The 23,464-nt window shown below is 37.6% G+C and overlaps 1 protein-coding gene across 1 annotated transcript in view; it reads left to right on the plus strand.

Moving 5' to 3' along the window:
* The window catches only part of DGKK (diacylglycerol kinase kappa), a 176,273-nt gene that overhangs the window by 75,239 nt on the left and 77,570 nt on the right, over positions 1–23,464 (plus strand). The window contains exons 5-7 of the mRNA XM_044235460.1: positions 4,957–5,092; positions 5,561–5,667; positions 5,987–6,109. Of these exons, the coding sequence (XP_044091395.1) occupies positions 4,957–5,092; positions 5,561–5,667; positions 5,987–6,109 (366 nt within the window). The remainder of the gene's footprint in view (positions 1–4,956; positions 5,093–5,560; positions 5,668–5,986; positions 6,110–23,464) is intronic.

The raw sequence follows: 23,464 nt of genomic DNA on the forward strand, positions 1-23,464 counted from the left end.
GGGAAATTCTGCTAGTTGGAACAACGTGGATGAACCTGGAAGACATTATATTAAATTAAATAAACTAGACACAGAAAGACAAATACTGCACGAACTCACTTATATGTGGAATCTTAAATAGTCAAATGCTTGGGTGGCTGAGCTGGTTAAGTGTCTGTTTTTGGCTTAGGTCATGATCCTGGGGTCCTGCTATGGAGCCCTGCATTAGTCTCCTTGCTCCCTGGGGATTCTGCATCTCCCTGTCTTTCTGTCTTTCTCCCCCACTTGTGTTCTCTCAATCCCTCTCTCTCTCAAAGAAATAAAATCTTAAAATAATGAAATAGTCAAACTTATAGAAGCAGAGAGTAAGTGGTGGTTACCAAGTGCTAGGAGAGGAGGAAATGAGGAGATGTTGGTTAAGGGATACAGAGTTTCAGTTACACTGAATGATGAATGAGTTGAATAAGTTCTGGAGATCTAATGTACAACAATGTGCCTATAGGTAATAATTATTCATTGTATATTAAAATTTGCAAAGAAGGAATATCTTGAATGTTCTTAATACACACACACAGAGAGAGAAGGAAAGAAAGAGGTAACTATCTAAGGTGATGAATATATTGATTAATTTGATTTTGGGTAATTATTTCACTGTGTGTATGTGTGTACATATATATGTATATCAGATCATCAAATTAAATTAAATATATATAAATTTTAATTGTCAAATGCACCTCAATTTTTACAGTTCACTTTAAAAAGAAAATTAGTTTCTTTCTGGTGGATAGATTAGATGAAATCTAACATTCTTTTCAATTTGAGAAGTTTATGATTCTAAGATTTAATTAAGCAGATGAGAAAACTGAAACTCAGAAGAGTTCAGTTGCTTTGCCTGAAGTCACAGTTTATTATTGCAGAATTGAGATTTCAGATCTCCTAACTCTTAATCCATGCTCCTGGAAGAACATCTTAAATTCTGACTAATTAATTATTTTCATTCTCTCTTCTAGTCCCCACCACTTGTGATTATGTAGCAGTCTAACACACAACTAGTGACATAAATTCAGACAACTAGATTGTGTAGGGCATCATATAGATTCACGTTGGCCAAATGATTCTCTAGTTCATGCATAGTGTTTTCATGGCTAATAATTTGCTCAGGATGAACACATTTTACACTTGTTGTCCTAGCATAATTACTAATAACTCCCCCTTTCACGTTAAAGTGCCATGATTTGGATGCTATGGTTACCTTACCAATGGCCAACCCAGTAGGCCCTAACATTTTGTAGTTACTAAACCTTGATGTAACAAAGCTGTTGAGTTTAAGTTGCAGCAAAACCAGCGATTTTGTTATGTCTAAACATAGCCTTTCATCACATAAGCCATCCCAAACAAGATTCCTTTAAGGAAATAGATCATTAGAAGATTTTGTGCCTTATGGGATGTTTCATCTGAGACTCTTGCACTTTGAAGATACTTAATGCTATTAAGTTCTCACATTTGGATAGTGATGTAGAGTTTACAAAATGCCTAGACTAACAAGACCTTCTTTAACTAATAGAAGAATAATTACTGTACCCATCTGGGTTTTGGGTTGTGCTGAGAGGGATTGAGGAGATTGAGGAAATAGTCTTAACTACCCTAAAACAACAAAGAGTATGGTTGGATTGATAGTCTTTGTATGAATGTATTCACCTAAATATTTTAGAGGGGATAAAAATAAAACACAAAACCCAACAACCACACACTAAAAGCCTTAAGTTAAACTGTCTTCCTTAGCATTCAGAGATCAGTGGTTTGTATACATACCAGTTTTTCATCTGTCTTCAAAATGGATTTTTAATCTGTGTCAACTATTAGAAAAGCCTGTAATGATATACTGTATTGGTTTCCTAGGATTCCCATAGCAAATTACCCTAAACTGCGTGAATTAAAACAACAGAAACTTATTCTCTCACAGTTCTAGAGTCCAGAAATCCAAAATCAAGGTGTCAGCAGAACCATGCTCTCTCTGAAGCCTCTAGGGGAGGCTCTTTGCCTCTTCTTAGCTTCTGGTGTTTGTGTACATTCCTTGGCTTGTTGAACATATTCCAATCCCTGGCTCCATAATCACATGGTTGTCGCCTCTGTGTCTACATGCTCTGTATCTTCACATGGTGTTCTTCTCTGTGTGTGTGTAGCTGTGTCCAAAATTCCCTCTTATTATAAGGACACCAGTCATTGGATTAGGACTATGTGTGGTCTAATTCAGTATGACCTCTTTTTAAATTGACTCTATCTGCAAAGACCTTATTTTCAAATAAGGTCACATTCACAGGTTCTGGGGAATAAGACTTGAACGTATTTGGGGGGAAAAACAGTGTATCCTATGCCCACACCTACAAAATTCACAGCCTTCCTACATGCAAAACACATTAATTCTTAGCTCAAAATCTTACTTCTAAATAATCAAAATCAAGAATGGATGAGATTTTTTGTATGACCCATCTTGGGTAAAAGCTTCTCTCTATTCCTGGACTTGTAAAACCTAGAAAACAAGTTTTCTGCCTGCAATATACAATGTTGTGACAGGCATAGGATAGACATTCCCCTTCTGAAAGAGAAGAAATGGAAGGAATACAAGGGTATTCCCAGGGTTGCTGAACTAAGGCAAACTGACAACCCCATAAAGCAAATTCTATTAGGTTTCCAGGCCTCAGAATAATTCTCTAATGGCTTAATATTCTTTCCTCTGGCCCTATTCTCTTAAGTTCACAGGGTTGGGAGCCCCCACTCTAACCAAAGAAGTGGATCCAGGAATACAGTGGCCTCACCTCCAGGCCACCACTCTCTGGCTTCTGAACCACCCTCAGCATCCCTGCTGACCTCTGAGCCCCCTTAGAGCCATTCTTCCATTTTGTTGAAGAATTCTTCCATTTTGTTGAAGAATAATACATGTTCACAGCCAAGAAACTTTATCAGCCTGTTTTCTGCCTGTCGAATCCTCAAAGTCTAACAGTCTTCATTTGGTCCCATGTCTGACCCTTTAGTCCAAGCTGGCAATTTTCTGCTGAGATAGTTTATTGGATCTGTGTGTCACACATCTAATCCCTCCAGCAAAATTTATCTAGCCGCAATCTTAGGATCTCTCCAGAGCACATTTTCTCATGTTTTGCAATATATGTAGGCTAATAATTTTTCCAAATCTTTAAATTCTGGTGACTTTTTGCTTAATAGTTCTGGAATGGACTGAAACTTGCACGTTCTAGGAGAGAACACTTGTCACTCTGTAATGAAATGATCTGCTTAAGAAGTTTTCTCCTCCACTAGACTATGAGCTCCCTAGAGGCAAGAACTTTGGATCATTTATCTCTACATCTCCAGTATCTAGCTTCACCAGTGACACAAAGTTGGCTCTTAGTAACTATTGGAAGAGGGAAGGAGGTTGGAAGGAAAGAAGGAACATATTTGTAGAGTTATAATTTAGTGATTTGGGAGTAGAAAGGTGCTGGGAGCTCAGACTGCCAAAGGCAAGACTATGTCAACTTCCTCAGGACTCTTCACCATCTACTCTGATTTTCTCGGGGCTTTGTCAGAGTCTAAGCATGAAAGAAACATTGCAATCAGAAAGTGGTCCCATATCAGGTGAGCTTTTAGCTCATCAAAGTAGCTTTTCTTTCTGGAAGCTTCCTGGTCAATCCAGCTGCAGTTTAGCACATAGCTAGCATGCCAGAAGGGGTAAGGATGGAAAAGAGAGTGCCATGTGTAGGCTAAAGTTTAGATGGCTAATTCCTGTAAATTGATCAAGGCAGAATACTTAATGTGCTAGAACCCTCAACAGCTCTCTCTCTTTCTAATGGACCACTATTGGCTGGCATCAGGGAGAATATATAGTTCTTTCTAAAGTCTTGTTGTGCCTTTATACACCCTACCCATTATATTTTATAAATGTAACCCATTACTTATTGCCAAGAATAAAAAGCTAAATGTGTACACCTATGTCTACACTTGAGACGAAAGCAGAAAGGAAAAAAAATCAGACATTCACAGGAATTAGAGAAAAATTGAAATAGTCCCATGGAATGCACACACAGAACAAACTTGGGTGCTTTTGGTGCCCACCACTCCCTTTCTCTTTTCGACCCCAAACTGCTTTCCCCACAGTCATGAAAAGTTAGGCTGTGATAAACAAATGCAATATTTACAGGCAGGTTAACAGTAAATGTCAAATTCATGAATTCATGAAATAAGGCACCAAACAGGATATCATTTCATGAAGGCAAGAACTTTGTCTTTTTCATATAGCTCCAATCCCTTGAAAGGTGCTAAGCACATAGTAGTTACTCAGTAAATATTTGTTTAATGAATTTTGAATGAATTAAATTTATTAACCAGGAAACTGCTATAGGTAGTCATAGTATAGCATTCAGGAAAAAATAAATGTTTCAACAAGAAGACCCTGAGATGAAACTGTTGTGCAGGTAATGCACTACTCTGCTTACCTGGCAGCAGTAAGTCCAGGAAAGGGAATGTATATCTCCAGGAGATAGTTAAAGCATTCCTTAGCACAAAGTTAGAGATTTCCTGCCTCCTCCCTTTCTTTCCTCGCCAGATGACTTGGATTATCACTATATTTCCAACTGACCACCTCCTTAGGCTAACTACTAAAAGAGAACCAAGGCCAAGTCTAGCCGAACTAATTTTTCTTAGACTAAATCAATACAGTGGTTTGGCCAAGCAGTACAGAGATCATTGCTCCTGTCTTCCGCTCCAGTGGCAAGATCTACCTTCCTGTTCTTTTTCCCTTTCCAAAACCACTGGGAAAAAAACTGGAAGTGGGAGATTTATTAGATATTGCCTCCAATATTTAGTCTTCCTCTTCACATGCTCTGACACCTAACTGGCCATTTTAGACTTAGAAGCAAATTTTCTGTCTTTTGCTAATATGTCTCTATAATTAACTCTCTGTTCTCCCTTCTCTTTGATTTATTTTAGATACCTGCAGCAGAAAACAACCCTTTTCTTACTGGAATGCACTATTGGTACTCCAGTCACAGCTCCCGGACCCAGCACTGCAATGTCTGTCGGGAGAGCATTCCTGCCTTATCTAGAAATGTTATCATCTGTGAAGGTACCTCTCTGATTACTTTAGGAAATGAAGCCCAGTGGGTGGAGATAGGGGCGAAGGGGCTCATGTGGCTTTAGTGTCATTGATTCATACTAGGTCATTGACTCTAATGTAAGGTTAATTCTAATACTTAACAGACTGAAGAAGAGAGATGGGAAGAAGCTGGCATGAGAGGAAATTCTCATGAATTAATGGAGGGTTGGGTCTGAGAGAATTGGACAACATGGTTACAACAGTTAGAATAACAGAAATCACCTCATTCTTGCCATCAGTTTCCATTCAAGTTATATAGTAGGTAATTTAGCCAGTAAGAATAAACAGGAACTAGATAATAGGAGAAATAGGCCTTTGGAGGTGAGTCAGAACTATTTAGATGCATCTAAGTTCTAACTTTCAGAGAAGCTTAGGGAAGGGCCTTAGAATCTTGATTGTCACCAGATTCACATCCACCTTCTCTTCCTTTTTTTATAGTGTGCAAAGTGAAGTCTCACAAATTATGTGCTTTGAGAGCAAGCAAAGACTGCAAATGGAATACTTTGTCTATCACTGATGACCTCTTCATGCCTGCTGATGAAGTAGTGAGTACCAGCCTACAGCCAATCTTTCCTATCTTACCTTTAGCCAGGATACACAGGGGAAGGAAGACTTCTTCCTGTCTCCATGCAACCCGAGTAGACTTCCTCCCTAGGCTTACGATCCAACCAATCTAGAAGAATGAAAGCCCCCTACTTCCAGCTGTCATCACTTGCTAGCATTGGATTGAGGAGGGCAGGACCATGAAGAACATTGTTGAGGTTACTTAATGTCCTCCATGGGGTAGTATAGTTACTCCAGTTGGACCTTTCTCTCCTTATATCTCTAACTTTTACCTCTTATCTTTTTTTTAACTTTCAGAAGACTATGCCTCATCAGTGGGTAGAAGGAAACATATCTGTCAGTTCTCAGTGTGCAGTATGTCATGAGAACTGTGGCAGTTACCAAAGACTTCAAGATTTCCGATGTCTCTGGTGTAATTCTACGGTAAGTCTTCTCATCTCCTTGATACTTAGAGAACTTGACTTCTAGAGAGGGGGTGGAGTTAAGCTATGTGCCTACACATAGATAGAAATCTCAGAGACCCTTACCCCAAAATAGATTATGCAGTTTACATAGTGTAGAGCTCAGTATCTTGGCTTTCCAGATATGGTTATGGACTCTTGGAGAGAAACACTTGACTCTCATCTTTAATGGTTCTTAATTGGTGAGGTCTACTAGCAAATGGGAAAAGCTGAACTATGTTATGACAGTATAGGCAATTTAAAAAAATATGTTGAGTCTATCCTTAAGAAACCTTCTCCCTTCCTTATTCACTATTTCCTGGGAACTTATAATCTTTGTTAATTAATAATAGTTGATAATATTAACATATTACTATTGCCACAATGTATTGAGCGTTTGTGTACATGGTCTCATTTAATCCTTTTAACAACCATAAACTAGGCCTCAGTGTCCCCATTTACAGCTGAGAAAAGCGAGGTTCAGAAAAATGAAGTCATTTGCTCAAGGTCATGCAGCCAGGAAGCAAAGAGTCTTGATTCATACATAATTCTGAAAAAATTATATTCTTAGCTACAATACCACCATGCTTCTAAACCAGTAGTTCTTAACTGACAGTGATTTTGCCCAACCCACAGGAAACATTTGACAATATCTAGAGACATTTTTGATTGTTACAACTTGAGGAGAGAGGGTGTGCTATGGGCTTGTAGTAAGTAGAGGTCTGGTATTCTACTAAACCTCCTATAAAGCACAAGAGAGTGCAAAACAACTATCCGGTCCAAAATACCAATAGTATCAATGTCAAGAAACTCTGATTTAGACTTTAGCTTTTAGGTGCTCCCATCAAAATAGTGCTCAAACTACTCTGGACAAGAAAAAACTAAAGTGTGAGCTTCTTTTTGGAAGACTCTGGGTCCCTCTATCTGCTCCAGTTCATTAGTTTCTCCTGAAAAGGAGCTTGTGCCCTCATCAGGCATTCAAATTTTTGCAGCTATCCCCAAGGAACACCTCTAGATCAAACGGATCTAGTGGTCAGTGAGTGTAGGCCCCAAGAACTGTAACCAGTGGAGAAAGTTCTTACCTAGCTACCATGCCCAGGGTTCAGAATGGGGTAGCAATCTGAGGAATCCAGTGTTACTGTAGAAGAGGACTTTTAGCATATCTTCATAATTATGGCCTGAAGGGCAAGCTTCTAATTAAAAACACATCTAAATGTCCACTGACATACTTTTTAGAGACCTAGGATAGACACCATCTTTGTGCTCTCCCTCTGCCATACCCCAAAGTGCCAGTATCTCCAAGAGGGGAAATTTTAAACGCATCTGGTATGCTTGAGGTTTTTTGTTTTGTTTGTTTGTTTGTTTGTTTGCAGCTGTTGCCCAGGTGGTCCCCCTTTATTGCCTAGCTCTGCTGGTCAGCAGGGCTTTCACTCCTGGGTCCTATGGGACTATAACAAATGGAGAGAGGGTTCCAGGCCAACCACTATAAACAGGGAACACCAAACAGCAGGCTGAAAAGAGGCCTATTTGTTTGTCCAGGAGTTTCACCCTGAAGAGCAGGCTTCTGATTCAATACACATCTAGGAGACTACTAAGATGCTCTCTGAGGATGAAAGCCAGTTGGTGTCACTTGCACACTCCCTCTGACTTGATCCAAGTTGCCAGTACCACCCAAAAAGGAGCTTGCACACTTCACTAGCACACCAATATTTGCAACTGCCATACAGGGAACATGGCTAAGTGTCCCAGCTCTGGTGGTCAGTGGGACATACATCTGCAGTCCCACAGGACTATATGTATTTGCATAATTCAAAAGCTGTTTAAGGATCTGGCTTCTAATCACCTGAATTAGGTGCTGATTGAAATCCTCCCCTTTGGGACACTGACATGTTTTGGCACACCCTCAATTACTGGGAGTCACTAGAAATAAAATAGCCTCTTCAGACAATCACAAAAATTTGAGAGAAAACCAAGAGTTAAGGCAGTAGTGAATAATCAGGTCCAGCCCCTACACAAGGCCACACCCTCTAGGCTGAGAGAGGTAGCTATTTAATTGATAGAAATCAATGCAGACTCCTGGGTATTTACCCCAAAGATACAGATGTCATGAAAAGAAGGGCCATCTTACCCCAATGTTCATAGCAGCAATGGCCACGGTCGCCAAACTGTGGAAAGAACCAAGATGCCCTTCAATGGATGAATGGATAAGGAAGATGTTGTCCATATACACTATGGAGTATAATGCCTCCATCAGAAAGGATGAATACCAACTTTTGTGTCAACATGGATGGGACTGGAAGAGATTACGCTGAGTGAAATAAGCAGAGAGAGTCAATTATCATATGGTTTCACTTATTTGTGGAGCATAACAAATAACATGAGGACATGGGGAGATGGAGAGGAGAAGGGAGTTGAGGGAAATTGTAAGGGGAGGTGAACCATGAGAGACTATGGACTCTGAAAAACAATCTGAGGGTTTTGAAGGGGCAGGGGGTGGGAGGTTGGGGGAGCCAGGTGGTGGGTATTAAGGAGGGCATGTATTGCATGGAGCACTGGGTGTGGTGCAAAAACAATGAATTCTGTTACGCTGAAAATAAATAAATATATTTATTTATAAATATATATATGTATTTATATATATATAATAAAATCTTTAATAAAAAAGAAGAAGAAGAAAAAGTAGGCCTTTCCCAACCAAAGGTAATAAAAATATTCAAGCATAAAAAAAAAAACACAAGATAACGCCTCAGAAAAAAGTACTTAATGAAATATAGAAGAGCTATTTACCTGATAGAGTTCAAAATAGCGATACTTGGGTGGTTAAGTCAGTTAAGCTCAGGTCTTGATCCCAGGGTCCTGGAATTGAGGCCCATGTCGGGCTCCCTGCTCAGTGGGGAGTCTGTTTCTTCCTTTACCCTCCCTCTGCTCATGTTGTGCTCTCTCTTTCAAATAAATAAACAAAATGTTTTTTAAAAAGTTCAATATAATGGCCATAAACATACTCACCAAGCTCAGGAGAAGGATGGATGAACACAGTGAGAACTTCAACAAAGAGATAGAAAATATAAAAATGGGGAAGAAACAAATCAATGGAAAAATATTCTGTGCTCATGGAATGGAAAAATTAATATTGTTAAAATGTCCATACTGCCCAATCCATAAATCTATAGATTTATAGGTTTAATGCAATCTCCATCAAAATTTCAATGGCATTTTTCACAGAACAAGAACAAGTAATCCCAAAATTTGTATGGAACTATAAAAGATCCCCAAGTAGCCAAAGCATCTTCAGAAAGGTAAAGGAAGTGAGAGACATCATGCTCCGTCATTTCAAACTATATTACAAATCTTATAGTAATCAAAACAGTATGCTACTGGCAGAAAAACAGATTCATAAGTCAATGGAATGATTATAGAACCCAGAAATAAACCCATTCATATATGGCCAATTACTTTATGAAAAAGCCATGAATATACAATGGGGAAAAGACAGTCTCTTCAATAAATGGTGTTGGGAAAACTGGACGACCACATGCAAAATAATGAAACCAGACCACTATTTTACACCACTCACAAAAAATTAACTCAAAATAGATTGATGACTTGAACATAAGACCTGAAACCATAAAACTCCTAGAAGATAACATGAGCAGTAAGATATTTGGTATTTGTCTTGGCTATGATATTTTTGTATTTGATACCATAAACAAAGGAAACAAAAGGAAAAATAAATATGTGACTACACTTCTGGGTACTTATCCAAAGAAAATGAAAACACTAATTTGAAAAAAATCTATGTACCAATTTATGTGTGCACATCTAATAATAAAATTTTACCTAGTTAAAAACCGAATGCACCACCATGTTATTTACAATAGTCAAGATATGGAAACAACTGAAGTATCCATGGACAGATGAATGGATAAGAAAATGTGATGTATATAATAATGGAATATTATCCAGCAATAAAAAATAAAATCTTGCCATTTGCAACAACATGAGTGGAACTGGAGGGCATTTTGCTAAGTGAAGTAAGTCAGAAAGACAAATACTCTATGATCTCACTTATATGTGGAACCTTAAAAAAAAACAAACACCAAACTCATAGATACAGAGAATAGATTGGTAGTTGCCAAAGTGAGGATTGGATGAAATGCATAAGAGGGGGGTTATTTTTTTAGCCACTGTATACTACAGTATTACTTTTTGATGTAGTGTTCAATGATTCGTTAGTTGCATGATAATGCCCAGTGCTCATCACAACACATTCCTTCCTTAATACTCATCATACCCCATCCCCTACCCCCCTTCCCTTCAGAAACCCTCAGTTTGTTTCCCAGAGTCCATAGTCTCTCATGGTTTGTCTCCCTCTCTGATTTCTCTCCCTTCAGATTTCCCTCCCTTCCCCTATGGTCCTTCCTGCTATTGCTTATGTTCCACATATGGGTGAAACCATATCATAATTATCTTTCTCTGTTTGACTTATTTCACTTAGCATAATCCCCCTAGTTCCATCCATGTCGATGCAAATGGTGAGTATTCATCCTTTCTGATGACTGAATAATATTCTATTGTATATATGTACCATATCTTTTTATCTATTCATCTGTTGAAGGGCATTTTGGCTCCTTCTGCAGTTTGGCTATTGTGGACATTACTTCTGTGAACATTGGGGTGCAGTGCCCTTTGTTTTCACTACATCTGTATCTTTGGGGTAAATACCTAGTAGTGCAATTGCTGGGTTGTAGTGTAGCTCTATTCTTAACATCTAGAGGAAGCTCCATTCTGTTTTCCAGAGTGGCTGCACCAGCTTGCATTCCCACCAACAGTGTAAGAAGATTCCCCTTTCTTCACATCCTGGCCAACACTTGCTTTTTCCTGTTTTGTTGATTTTTACCATTCTAACTGGAGAAAGGTGGTATCTCATTGTAGTTTCGGTTTGTGTTTCCCTGATGGCTAGTGAAGTTGAGTGTTTTTCATGTGTCTGTTAGCTATTTGTATGTCTTCTTTGGAGAAGTGTCTATTCATGTCTTCTGCCCATTTTTTTGATGTGATTATCTGTTTTGTGTGTGTTGAGTTTGAGTAGTTCTTTGCAGATCTCGGATATCAGCCCTTTATCTGTAGTGCATTTGCAAATATCTTCTCTCATTCTGTGGATTATCTCTTAGATTTGTTGACTATTTCCTTTGCTGTTCAGAAGTTTTTTGTCTTGATGAAGTCCTGAAAGTTCATTTTTGCTTTTGTTTCCCTTGCCTTTGGAGACATGTCTGGAAAGAAGTTGCCATGGTTGATGTTGAAGAGGTTACTGCCTATGTTCTCCTCTAGGATTTTGATGGATTTCTGTCTTGTGTTGAGGTCCCTCATGCATTTTGAGTTTATCTTTGTGTATGGTGTAAGAGAATGGTCGAGTTTCCTTCTTGTGTATGTAGCTGTCCAATTTTCCGAGCCCCACTTATTGAAGAAACTGTCCTTTTTCCATTGGGTATTTTTTCCTGCTTTGTCAAAGATTAGTTGACCTAGAGTTGAGGATCCATTTCTGGAGTCTCTATTCTTTTCCATTGTTCTATGTTTCTGTTCTTGTGCCAGTACCGTGCTGTCTTGGTGATCACAGCTTTGTAACATAGCTTAAAATCAAACAATGTGATGCCCCCAGCTTTGTTTTCCTTTTTCAACATTCCCTTGGTGATTCAGAGTCTTTTCTGGTTCCATACAAATTTTCTGTTTGTTTCAGCTCCTTGAAAAAATGCCAATGTATTTTAATGGGAATGGCATTAAAAGTGTAGATTTCTCTGGGCAAGATAGACATTTTAAAAATGTTTGTTCTTCCAATGTATGAGCCTGGAATGTTTTTCATCTTTTTGTATCTTCAACTTCTTTCATAAGTGTTCTGTAGTTTCTAGAGTATAGATTCTTTACCTCTTTCGTTGGATTTATCTCAAAGTATCTTATGGCTTTTGATGCTATTGTAAATGTAATTGATTCCCTAATTTCTCTTTCTACAGTTACACTGTTAGTGTATAGGAGAGAAACTTATTTCTATGGATTGATTTTATGTCCTGCCACATTGCTGGATTGCTTTATGAGATCTAATAATTTAGAGGTGGAGTCTGTTGGGTTTTCCACATAAAGTATGTCATCTGCAAAGAAAGAGTTTGACTTCTTCTTTGCCAGTTTAGATGATTTTATTTATTTTTGTTATCTGATTGCTGATGCTAAGACTTCTAGCAATATATTGAACAATAGTGGTGAGAGTTGGCATCTCTGTCACGTTCCTGACCTTAAGGAAAAGCTAAGAGCTTTTCCCCATTGAGAATGACATTCACTGTGGGCTTTCCGTATATTTTTTTTTATGACATTGGGGAGTGTTCCCTCTATCCCTATACCCTGAAAAGTTTTAATCAGGAACAGATGTTGGACTTTGTCAACTACTTTTTCTGCATCAGATGAGAGGATCATATGATTCTTGTATTTTCTTTTATTAATGTGCTCTATCACATTGATTTGCAAATGTTGAACCACCCTTGCATACTAAGAAAAAAATCCCACTTGGTTGTAGTGAATAATCCTTTTAATGTACTGTTGGATCTTATTGGATCTAATGTACATTGGATCTTGTTGAGAATTTTGGCATCCACGTTCTTCAAGGTTACTGGTCTGTAATTCTCCTTTTTGATGGGGTCTTTGCCTGATTTGTGGATCAAGGTAATGCCTGCCTCATAGAATGAGTTTGGGAATTTTCCTTCTGTTTCTATTTTTTGAAACAGCTTCCACAGAATAGGTGTTATTTCTTCTTTAAATATTTGGTAGAATTCTGATGGGAAGCGGAATCTGGCCCTGAACTTGTGTTTTTTGGAAGGTTTTTGATTACTATTTCAATTTCATTACTGGCTATTGGTCTATTCAGATTACCTATTTCTTCCTGTTCCAGTTTTGATAGTTTGTAAGTTTCTAGGAAGGCGTGCATTTCTTTCAGGCTGCTTAATTTGTTGGCATATAGTTGCTGGTAATAATTTCTAAGAATTGCTTCTATTACCTTGGGGTTAGTCATGATCTCTCACCTTTTATTCATGATTTTGTTAATTGGGGTCCTTTCTCTTTTGTTTTGGACAAGTCTGGCCAGTGGTTTATCAGTTTATTAATTCTTTCAAAGAATGAGCTTCTAGTTTTGTTAATCTGTTCTACTGTTTTTCTGGTTTCTATTTCATTGGTCTCTGCTCTAACTATTATTTCTCTTCTCCTGCTTGGTTTAGGTTTTATTTACTGTTCTTTCTCCAGCTCCTTTATGTATAAGGTTAGCTTGTGCATTTGGGATTTTTCTAATTTTCTGAGAGAGACTTGGATGGCTATGTATTTCCCCCTTAGGACCCCCTTTGCAATATGTCATAGATTTTGGACTGAAGTGTTTTCATTCTCATCAGTTTCCATGAATTTTTTAAGTTCTTCTTGAATTTCCTGGTTGACCCAATCATTCTTTAGCAGGATGCTCTTTCACTTCCAAGTGTTTGAATTCCTTTCCATTTTTTTTTTCTTGTGATTGAGTTTCAGTTTCAAGGCAGTGTGCTCTGATAACATGCAGAAAATAATCTCAATCTTTTGGTATTGACTGAGACCAATACCAAATACTGTGACCACATACTGTGACCCAGTACGTGATCTATTCTGGAGAAAGTTCCATGTGCATTCAAGAAGAATGAGTATTCTGTTGTTTTCAGTGGGAATGTTCTGTATGTATCTATGAGGTCCATCTGGTCCAACATATCATTCAAAGCTCTTGTTTCTTTGTTGATCTTCTGCTTAGATGATTTGCCCAATGCTGAGAGTGGAGTATTAAAATCTCTTACTATTCATGTATTACTGTTGATATGATTCTTTATTTTTGTTAACTGCTGGCTTATGTAGTTTGCTGCTCCCAGGTTAAGGGTATAGATGTTTACAATTGTTAGATTTTCTTGTTGGATAGACTTTTAAGTATGATATAGTGTCCCTCTGCATCTCTTAATACAGTCTTTACTTTAAATTCTAATTTGTCTGATATGAGAATTGCTACCCCAGCTTTCTTTTGAGGTCCATTGGCATGAAAAATGGTTCTCCGTCTCCTCACTTTCAGCCTGGAGTTATCTTTAGTTCAAAATGTGTCTCTTATAGACAGCTTGTGGCTGGGTCCTGTCTTTGTATCTAATCTGCAACTCTGTGCCATTTCATGGGAACATTTAGGCCATTCACATTGAGAGTAACTACTGAAATATATGTATTTATTGCCATCCTATTGTCTGTACAATCCCTGTTTCTATGGATTGTCTCTGTAAATTTCTGGTCTATATTACTCTTGAGGTGTTTCTTCTTTTATAGAATCCCCCTTAATATTTTTTTTTGCAGGGCTGGTTTGGTGTTTGCATATTCTTTTAATTTCTGCCAGTCCTGGAAGCTCTTTTTCTCTGTCTATTCTGAATGATAGCCTTGCTGGATAAAACATTCTTGGCTGCATGTTCTCATTTAGTACCCTGATTATGTCGTGCTAGCCCTTTCTGGCTTGCCAGGTCTCTGTGGACAGGTCTCATGTTATTCTGATGTTCCTCCCTCTGTATTGTAAGAAATCTTTTCCCCCTGGTAGCTCTCAGGATAGCTTCATTGGTTCTAAGATTTGCACGTTTTACTATTGTATGCCAGGATGTTGGTCTGTTCTCATTGATCTAGGGAGGGTTCTTCTCTGCCTCTTGGATACAAATACTTATTTCCTTCCCTGGATTAGGGAAGTTGTCAGCTGTGGTTTACTGAAATATACCTTCTAGTCCTCTCTCTCCACTCCCTCGAGGATCCCAATAATTCTGACATTGGAACATTTCATGGCATCATTAATCTCTCTGAATCTGTTCTCATGGGTTTTTAGCTGTTTATCCCATACCTTCTTGGTTGCCTTCCTTTCTATCAATTTATCATCTAAATGACTAATTCATTCTTCTGCCTCCATTACCCTAGCTTTAGAGTATCCAGTTTAAACTGCATCTCATTCATAGCATTTTTAAGTTTGGCCTGATTAGCTCTCATTTCTGCCTATATTGTCGCTCATAGTTTTCTCAAACCTGGCTATTGACTTCATAATTGCTACCTTGAATTCTCTCTGACATCTTACTTATATCCAGATCCATTAGGTCTGCAGGAGAGACCACTCTCTGTGGTTCTTTTATTTGTTCGGAGTTCCTCCTTCTATTCTTTCTGTTGAGGGGTGTTGAGGGGATGTACAGAGTTCAAAATATCGACTGCAACCCAGCAAAGATGCACCTTAGGAAGATCCAAAGCCGTCAGAAACCACCACAGAAAAGCAAAGCCAAAATGAAACTCTAGAATAAAATTTATATAATTAAAGAAGAATTTAAAATTAAAAATTGAAGGAAAGGGAAGAAAAAACAGGGGGGTGAAGTGTGGTGGGGGCTATAATCTCTCCGTGTTGGCAAGGAAGTTATTTCCATTCTTCTTAGGTGTATTTTGCTCTGTTTGTTAGAGGACACAAATTCCCAGAGTTACAGGGAAAATAAAACTGGTAGAAAAAAGGTCTACACTGAAGCATTTATCTATATAAAAAATATACCTGTAAAAAAATACAAGTTAAAAACCTACTATGAAATATGTTATATTAAACGTCTAGTTGAAATGAGAAAAAGGTAAAAAGAAAAAACATAAAGAAAGAATAAAAAGAAAAAAAGTTGTATCTGAAAAATTCCCAAGCTATGAGGCAATGCCTGGAGCTCAATATATTATTTTGCCCTGGCATTAGAGTTTTATAGTTTTATGGGGTCCATAGGGTTGTCATCCTCTTGTTCTTCCAGCCTGTCTTCTGGGGGAGGAGCCTGCCATGCTATTTTTCAGGCAACACTGTCTGGGCTCTGTGGAAACTGTTTTTTTGAGCCTTTGTTCTCTGGAGATTTTCTGTGCCTTTTCTGAGGGTCAGAACAAAATGGCTGCACCCAGACCTCTGTCCCAAATCACAGTCTGCTCTTTCTGAGCCCTCCAGAACACAGTCTCCTTTTCTGTAAGTGCCACTGAAAACTGGAGCTTCCTGCATGCAGTGTGTGCCCACAGCAACCTTCTTAGCAGTCTACCCAGGGGCCCTGCTTTTTTCTGCCTTTTTTACTTTTAAAACCTCGAGCAATCCCAGGTTCATGCACATTCCCCTGAAGCTCCTGGATCCTGTTTGAGCACTGTTATAAAGCCCTTCCTGGTTGCTGCCAGTCTGCAAGTTATCACCTAGTCCTCCGGCACAGGGCACTATTGTGCTCCAGTGTTTTGTCACTTCCCAGGGGCCAACTTATGGTGGCTCCCTCCCCCTTCTACTTCTCTTCTGATAACTGTTCACAGATTCATGAGTTCTCCCTTCCTACCTTGGGATAGATGGTGCTTTTCTGCTTGTAGGGACCCAGATGCATATTCTTATATCTCAGCTTGATTTTGTGGATATTCAGAATGGTTTGGTTGATATTCAGCTAAATTCAGGGGACCTGTTAAAAGAGTCCCCTATTTATCCACTATCTTGCCTAAAGGGAGGTTTATTCTGAAATAAATCAGTCATGGGAAGTAAAGTACAGTATCATGACTATAGTTAATAATACTACATTACATATTGGGAAGTTGATAAGAAAGTAGATCTTAAAAGTTCTCATCATAAGAAAAAGATTCTGTAATTATATACAGTGACAGATGTTAGCTAGACTTATTGTGATGATCATATCACCATTGTATTTAAATATCAAATTATTATGCCATACATCTGGAACAAATATAAAGTTGTATGTTGACTATACCTCAATAACAAAAGAAAGAAAAGAGCAAATAGAAGTCATAAAACTGAAGAATATAATAACTGAACTACAAAATACACTAGAGGGATTCAACCTAGACTAGGTGAAGCAGAAGGAAAGATCAGTGAATTCAAAGACAAGGCAGTGGAACTCCACCAGAACAGCAAAAAGAAAAAAAAAACAAGAATGAAAAAATGTGAAGATAGCTGAAGGGACTATGAGACAACATCAAGTGAACCAACATTCTCATTATAGGGTCCCAGATGGGGAAAATAGAAAGAGAGAAGGGACAGAAAACTTATTTGAAGAAATAATGGCTGAAAACCTTCTTAACCTGGAAAAGGAAACAGACATACAGATACAGGAAGCACAGAGAGTTGCAAGTAAGATGAACCAAAGAGACCCACATAAAGACACATTATAATTAAAATATTAAAAGTTAAAGACAAGAAGAAAATGTTAAAAGCAAGGAGAGAAACAACTTTTTATGTACAAGGGAACTCCCATAAGACTACAGTAGATTTTTCAGCAGAAAATTTGCAGGCCATAAATGAGTGGAACAATATATTCAAAATGCTGAAAGAAAAAAACTTCCAAACAATACTCTACACAGCAATATCAATCACAATTGAAGGAGAGATAAAGAGTTTTTCAAACAAAAGCTAAACAAGCTCATTACCACTATACTGGCCTTATAAGAAATGTTAAAGAGGAGACACCTGGGTGGCTCAGTTGGTTAAGTTACTGACTCTTTTTTTTATTATTCTTATTCTTAATTTCAGAGGTAGAATTTAGTGATTCATCCTCTGTGTATAACAGCCAGTGCTCATTACATCAAGTGCCCTCCTTAATGTCCATCATCCAATTACCTGTTCCCCCCACCCACCTCCCCTCTGGCAACCCTCAGTTTGTTTCCTAGAGTTAAGGGTCTCTTATGGTTTGCCTCCCTCTCTGTTTTCATCTTTTTTTTTTAAATTTTTCCTTCCCTTCCCCTATGTTCATCTGTTTTGTTTCTTAAATTCCATATATGAGTAAAATCCTATGGTATTTGTCTCTCTCTGACTGACTAGTTTTGTTAGCATAATACCCTCTAGTTCCATCCATGTCATTTCAAATGGCATGATTTCATTATTTTTGATGGCTGAGTAATATTCCATTGCATGTGTCCATACATATACACACACCCCCATCTTTATCTGGAACATCTGGGCTCTTTCAATATATTGGCTATTGTGGAGTATGTGACTCTTGATTTCAGCTCAGGTCATGATCTCAAGGTCATGAGATCAAGCCCCATTTTGGACTCTGTGCTGATTGTGGAGCCTGCTTGAGATTTTCTCTCTCCCTCTCCCTCTGCCCCTCCCCACCGAAGAAAAAAGAGAAGAAAAAAGGGACTTCCTTAAGCCGAAATTAAAGGGCACTAATTAGTAAAATGAAAGCATATGAAAAATATGTCTCACTGGTAAGGGTAAATTCAGAATAATCTAACAGTGTAAAAGTGATGAATTAATCACTTATAAAGCTATTATGAAGGTTAAAAGACAGAAGTAGTAAAAGCAACTATAACTATAATTTGATCAATGATACATGGCATAAAAAGATGTAAATATGATATCAAAAACATAAAACATGTGGGGGAGTAAAATATAGACCTTTATAAGCATTCATACTTCAATTGTTATCAACTAAAAACAGACTGTACAAAAGTTATTATGTGTAAGCATCATGGTAACCACAAAACAATAACCTTAATAGATATACAAAAGATAAAGAGAAAGAAATCTTCATACACCACTACAGAAAATCTTCAAATCACAAAGGAAGAGAGCAAGGATAAAAGGAACAGGGGAACTACAAAACAGCAGAAAGCAATTCAAAACAGCAATTACATACCTATCAATAATTACCTTAAATATAAGTGAACTAAATTCTCAACTCAAAAGACATAGAGGGACTGGATGGATTAAAAAAAAAAGACCCAGTTATATCCTGCCTATAAGAGACTCACTTCAGATATAATGATACACACAGACTGAAAGTAAAGGGATAGAAAAAGATATTCCATCCAAATGGAAATCTAAAAAAGGAGGGGTAGTTATAATTATATCAGACAAAATAGACTTTAAAACACAGACTGTAATAAGAGACAAAGAAGGTTATTATGCAATGATAAAGGGGACAATCCAACAAGAGAACACAACATTTGTAAATATTTATGCACCAACATAGGACCACCTAAGGGGGAAACACACTGTAACACAGTATTAAGGGATTTAAATACTCCACTGTCATCAATAGATTATCCAGACAGAAATTTAATACAGAAACATTGGTATTAAATGACACATTACACTATATGGATTTAATAGCTATATGCAGAATATTCCATCCAAAAGCAATAGAATATACTTTTTTTCAAATACACATAGAACAGTCTCTAGGATAGACCATATGTTAGACAACAAAACTAGTATTAATAAATTTTAAAAGATCGACATCATATAAAGCATCTTTTCTGACAACAATAGTATGAAATTAGTAATCAATTATAGGAAGAAAACTGGAAAAACCACAAATATGTGGATATTAAACAACTTGCTACTGAACAACTAATAGGTCAAAGAAGAAATCAAAAGAGAAATAAAAAAATACCTTGAAACAAATGAAAATGCAAATACTGCATACCAAAACTTATGGGATGCAGAATTCTGAGGAAATGGTGCTATAGGAGGATCCTAAGCTCACCTCATTCCACAGACACACTGAACTAACCACCACATCAGTACAGCTAATTCAGAAAATGACCCAAAAACTGGCAGAAGAGACCTTCCACAGTTAATTGTGGAAAGTAGGTCATAATGAAAAGAATAAGAGGGGCAGAGCCACAGGTGGGAATCAAACCCCTGGTTAGACTAAACACAATTGGAAGAGACACCTCAAGTACAGAGAAATAAGAGGATCAGGCCCCACCACCAGGCACCTCAGGCATGGAAAACCTGAAACTGGGAAGACAAGTTCTCATAATATTTGGCTTTGAAAACCAGAGGGGTTTAACTTCATGAGTTTTTACAACCAGCAGGGCTTAATTCTGAGTACTTTAGAAATCCGTGGGTTTAGCTCCAAGAGAATCGGATGGTGATTGGAAACTAGATCCCTGCTGATAAAGAGACAGTATAACAAATAACCCAGCTGAGATACAGCACAGAAGCAGAGTTTGAGAAGTACCTGGGCTGTATAAGTGGAGGGGACTTATCAACTAATCACAGAACATAAACTGGAAGGGCAGGGATCATTAGGAGACTTCTCAAAGAACAAAAGAGCTGGTAGATGTCTTTTTTCTCACATTCTCCAGCCTAGATAGTTGGACACCTACAGGAACCAGCAAAAACACTCTCTACATAGCTTCCTAAGACTGTGCACCCTGCCTCTATTCTCCTGTAGATCTGTCCCCATTCAACCACCCTTCAAAGTCCCTTCAAAGCAGCTTCTGCTAAATCTCATCCTGCAGGCAGCTCCAGCAGGGATAAACACCATTCCAAGGTGACTCCTATCTTTGGGAGAGTAAAAGATAACCACACTCACCAGTACACCCACAGTCCCAGCAGTCAAACCTTATAGCTGGCAGTGCAAAGAGGGTATCCTGCTGATCAGTATAACTGTAATGCTGGCAAATGGACTGGGAGCAGGCATTTGGTCTGATTGCAGGCCTTACCACCAAAAAAGCATCTCAGGAGATAATGCAGGGAGAACATCCTATAGGTCAGTGTGACTGCAGTCCTGGTAGATGAGCTGAGGGCAGGCATCTGGTCTGATTGTCAACACTGCCCAACTACAAGCCTGTGGCAGCCCCACACTGGCTTCTTAACAGCACAGGGAAAAGCCCCTGCCTAGTATGCCCACAACAGGCAATGTGGACTATTGCACTAATGGACTAAAGGCAAACAAAGCTCAGCCACAAAAGGGGGCAAATACAACCCATATAGGAGACACCACTTAAGTGCCTGGTTCTGGGGAATTGGAGACACTATGCTACAGGGCACCACAAGATTTCTTCATAGAGCCACTACTTTGAAGATCAGGAGATGTAACTGACTTATCTAATACACAGAAACAAACATAAAGAATTAGACAAAATGAGAAGACAAAGGAATATATCCTGAATGAAAGAACAGGGGAAAAAAGCAAAAGAGTTAAATGGAAAAAATATATATATATAAGCAATATATTTGATAAAGAATACAAAGTAATTGTCATAAAGATACTTACTGGACATGAGAAAATACTGGATGATCTCAGTGAGACCTTCAGCAAAAAAAGAACCAATCAGAGATGAAGAACTCAATAATTGAAATTAAAAATAAACTAGAGGAAATCAATATTAGATTAGAGGAGACAGAATCAGTAATAGATAAGAAGAGACAGAAGAACAGATCAGTGATGTGGAAGACAGGATACTTGAAAGCAACCAAGATAAAGAACGAAACCAAAAAAGAATCATGATAAATGAGAGTAAGTTAAGGGAACTCAGTGACATCATCAAACATTAACATTCACATTTAGGGATCCCAGAAGGAAAAGAAAGAGAAGAGGCAGAAAATGTATTTGAAGAAATAATAGCTGAAAACTTCTCTAATCTTGGGAAGGAAATAAAGATCCAGATCCAGGCAGCACAGACAGTCCCCAATAATATCAGCCCAAAGAGGTCCACACCAAAACGTGTAGTAATTAAAATGGCAAAAACTAGTGATAAAGAAAAAATTTTAAAAGCAACAAGAAAAAATAGTTATATTCAAGGGAAATTCCATAAGGCGATCAGCTGACTTTTCAGAAGAGACTTTGCAGGCCAGAAGAGACTGGTATGATATATTCAAACTACTAAAAGGAATAAACCTGCAACCATGAGTACTCTACCCAGCAGGGCCATCATTCAGAACAGGAGAGATCAAGAGTTTCCCAGACCAAAAACAAAAACAAAACAAACAAACAAAAAAAACTGAAAGAGTTCATCACCATTAAGCCAGCCTTACAATAAATGTTAAAGAAAATGCCATAATCATGAGTAACAAAATTATAAAAAGAAAAAATTTCACAGGTAACTGCAACCTTATAACAAGAGTACTAATTAAGTTTATATATATATATATAAACTTAGAGAACCAGTATGAAGGTTAAAGCACAAAAACAATAAAATCAATTATATCTATAAAAATCAGTCAAGGGATTCACAAAATAAAAATGGTGCAAAGTATGACATCCATAAAACATGTGAAGGGAAGAGTAAAAACTTTGTGCTTTTAATGAGTTTAAACTTAAGCAACCATCAACTTAATAAGACTGCTATGTACCTAAGATGTTACATAAAAACCTAATGGTAACCACAAATTAAAAAATCTGTAATAGATACACATGAAATTAAGACAAAGGAATCCAAGTGTATCATTAAGCAAAGCCATCAAAACACAAGGCACAAGAGCAAGAAAATAAAGGAACAGAGAAGAACTACAAAAACAACTATAAAATAAGTGGAAAATGGCTATAAGTACAACCTATCAATAATTACTTTTAATACAAACGAACTAAATGCTTTATTTAAGGCATAGAGGGACTGCATGGATAAGAAAGTAAGACCAATCTGTATGTTGCCTACAAGAATCTCACTTAAGACCTAATGACATGCAGATTGGAAGTGAAGGGATAGGAAAACATTTATCATGCAAATGGAAAACAAGAAAAGCTGGGGTAATAATACTTATGTCAGACAAAATAGAAATTAAAACAAAGACTAACAAGAGACAGGGAAGGACACTATATAATGAGAAAGGAAAAAAACTATAAGAGGATATAAATTATAAATATTTGTACACCCAGCATGGGAACACCTAAATACATAGAGTCACTATTAACAGTCATAAAGGAAGAAACTGACAGTGATAAAATAGTAGGGGACTTTAACACCCCACTTATATCAATGGATACCTCATCCAGACAAAAAATAAACAAAGATGTAGTGGCTTTGAATGATACACTGGACTAGATGGATCTAATAGATATATTTAGAACATTCCATCCCAAAACATCAGAATATACATTCTTTTCAAGTGCACATGGAACATTCTGCAGAATAGATCACATGTGAAGCCACAAAACAAGTTTCAATAAACTCAAAAAGATTGAAACCATATTATGCATGCTTTCCAACCAAGATGGTATGAAACTAGAAATCAACCACAAGAAAACATGTGGAAAGAACACAAAAACATGGAGGTTAAATAATCTGCTACTGAACAATGAAGGGTCAATAAAGAAATCAAAGAGGAAATCATAAACCACACAGAGGCAAATAAAAGTGAAAGCAAAATGGCCCCAAATCTTTGATGCAGCAAAAGCTGTTCCAAGAGGGAAGATTATAGCAATACAGGCTTTCCTAAATTAAATACATAAATAAATCCTCAAATAAACATAACTTTATATCTAAAGGAGATAGAAAAAGAACAACCAAAGCTGTGAGCCAGTAGAAGGAAGGAAACAATAAAGATTAGAGCAGA

The sequence above is a fragment of the Neovison vison genome, chromosome X (assembly GCF_020171115.1).
Source record: "Neovison vison isolate M4711 chromosome X, ASM_NN_V1, whole genome shotgun sequence".
Lineage (NCBI taxonomy): Eukaryota > Metazoa > Chordata > Mammalia > Carnivora > Mustelidae > Neogale > Neogale vison.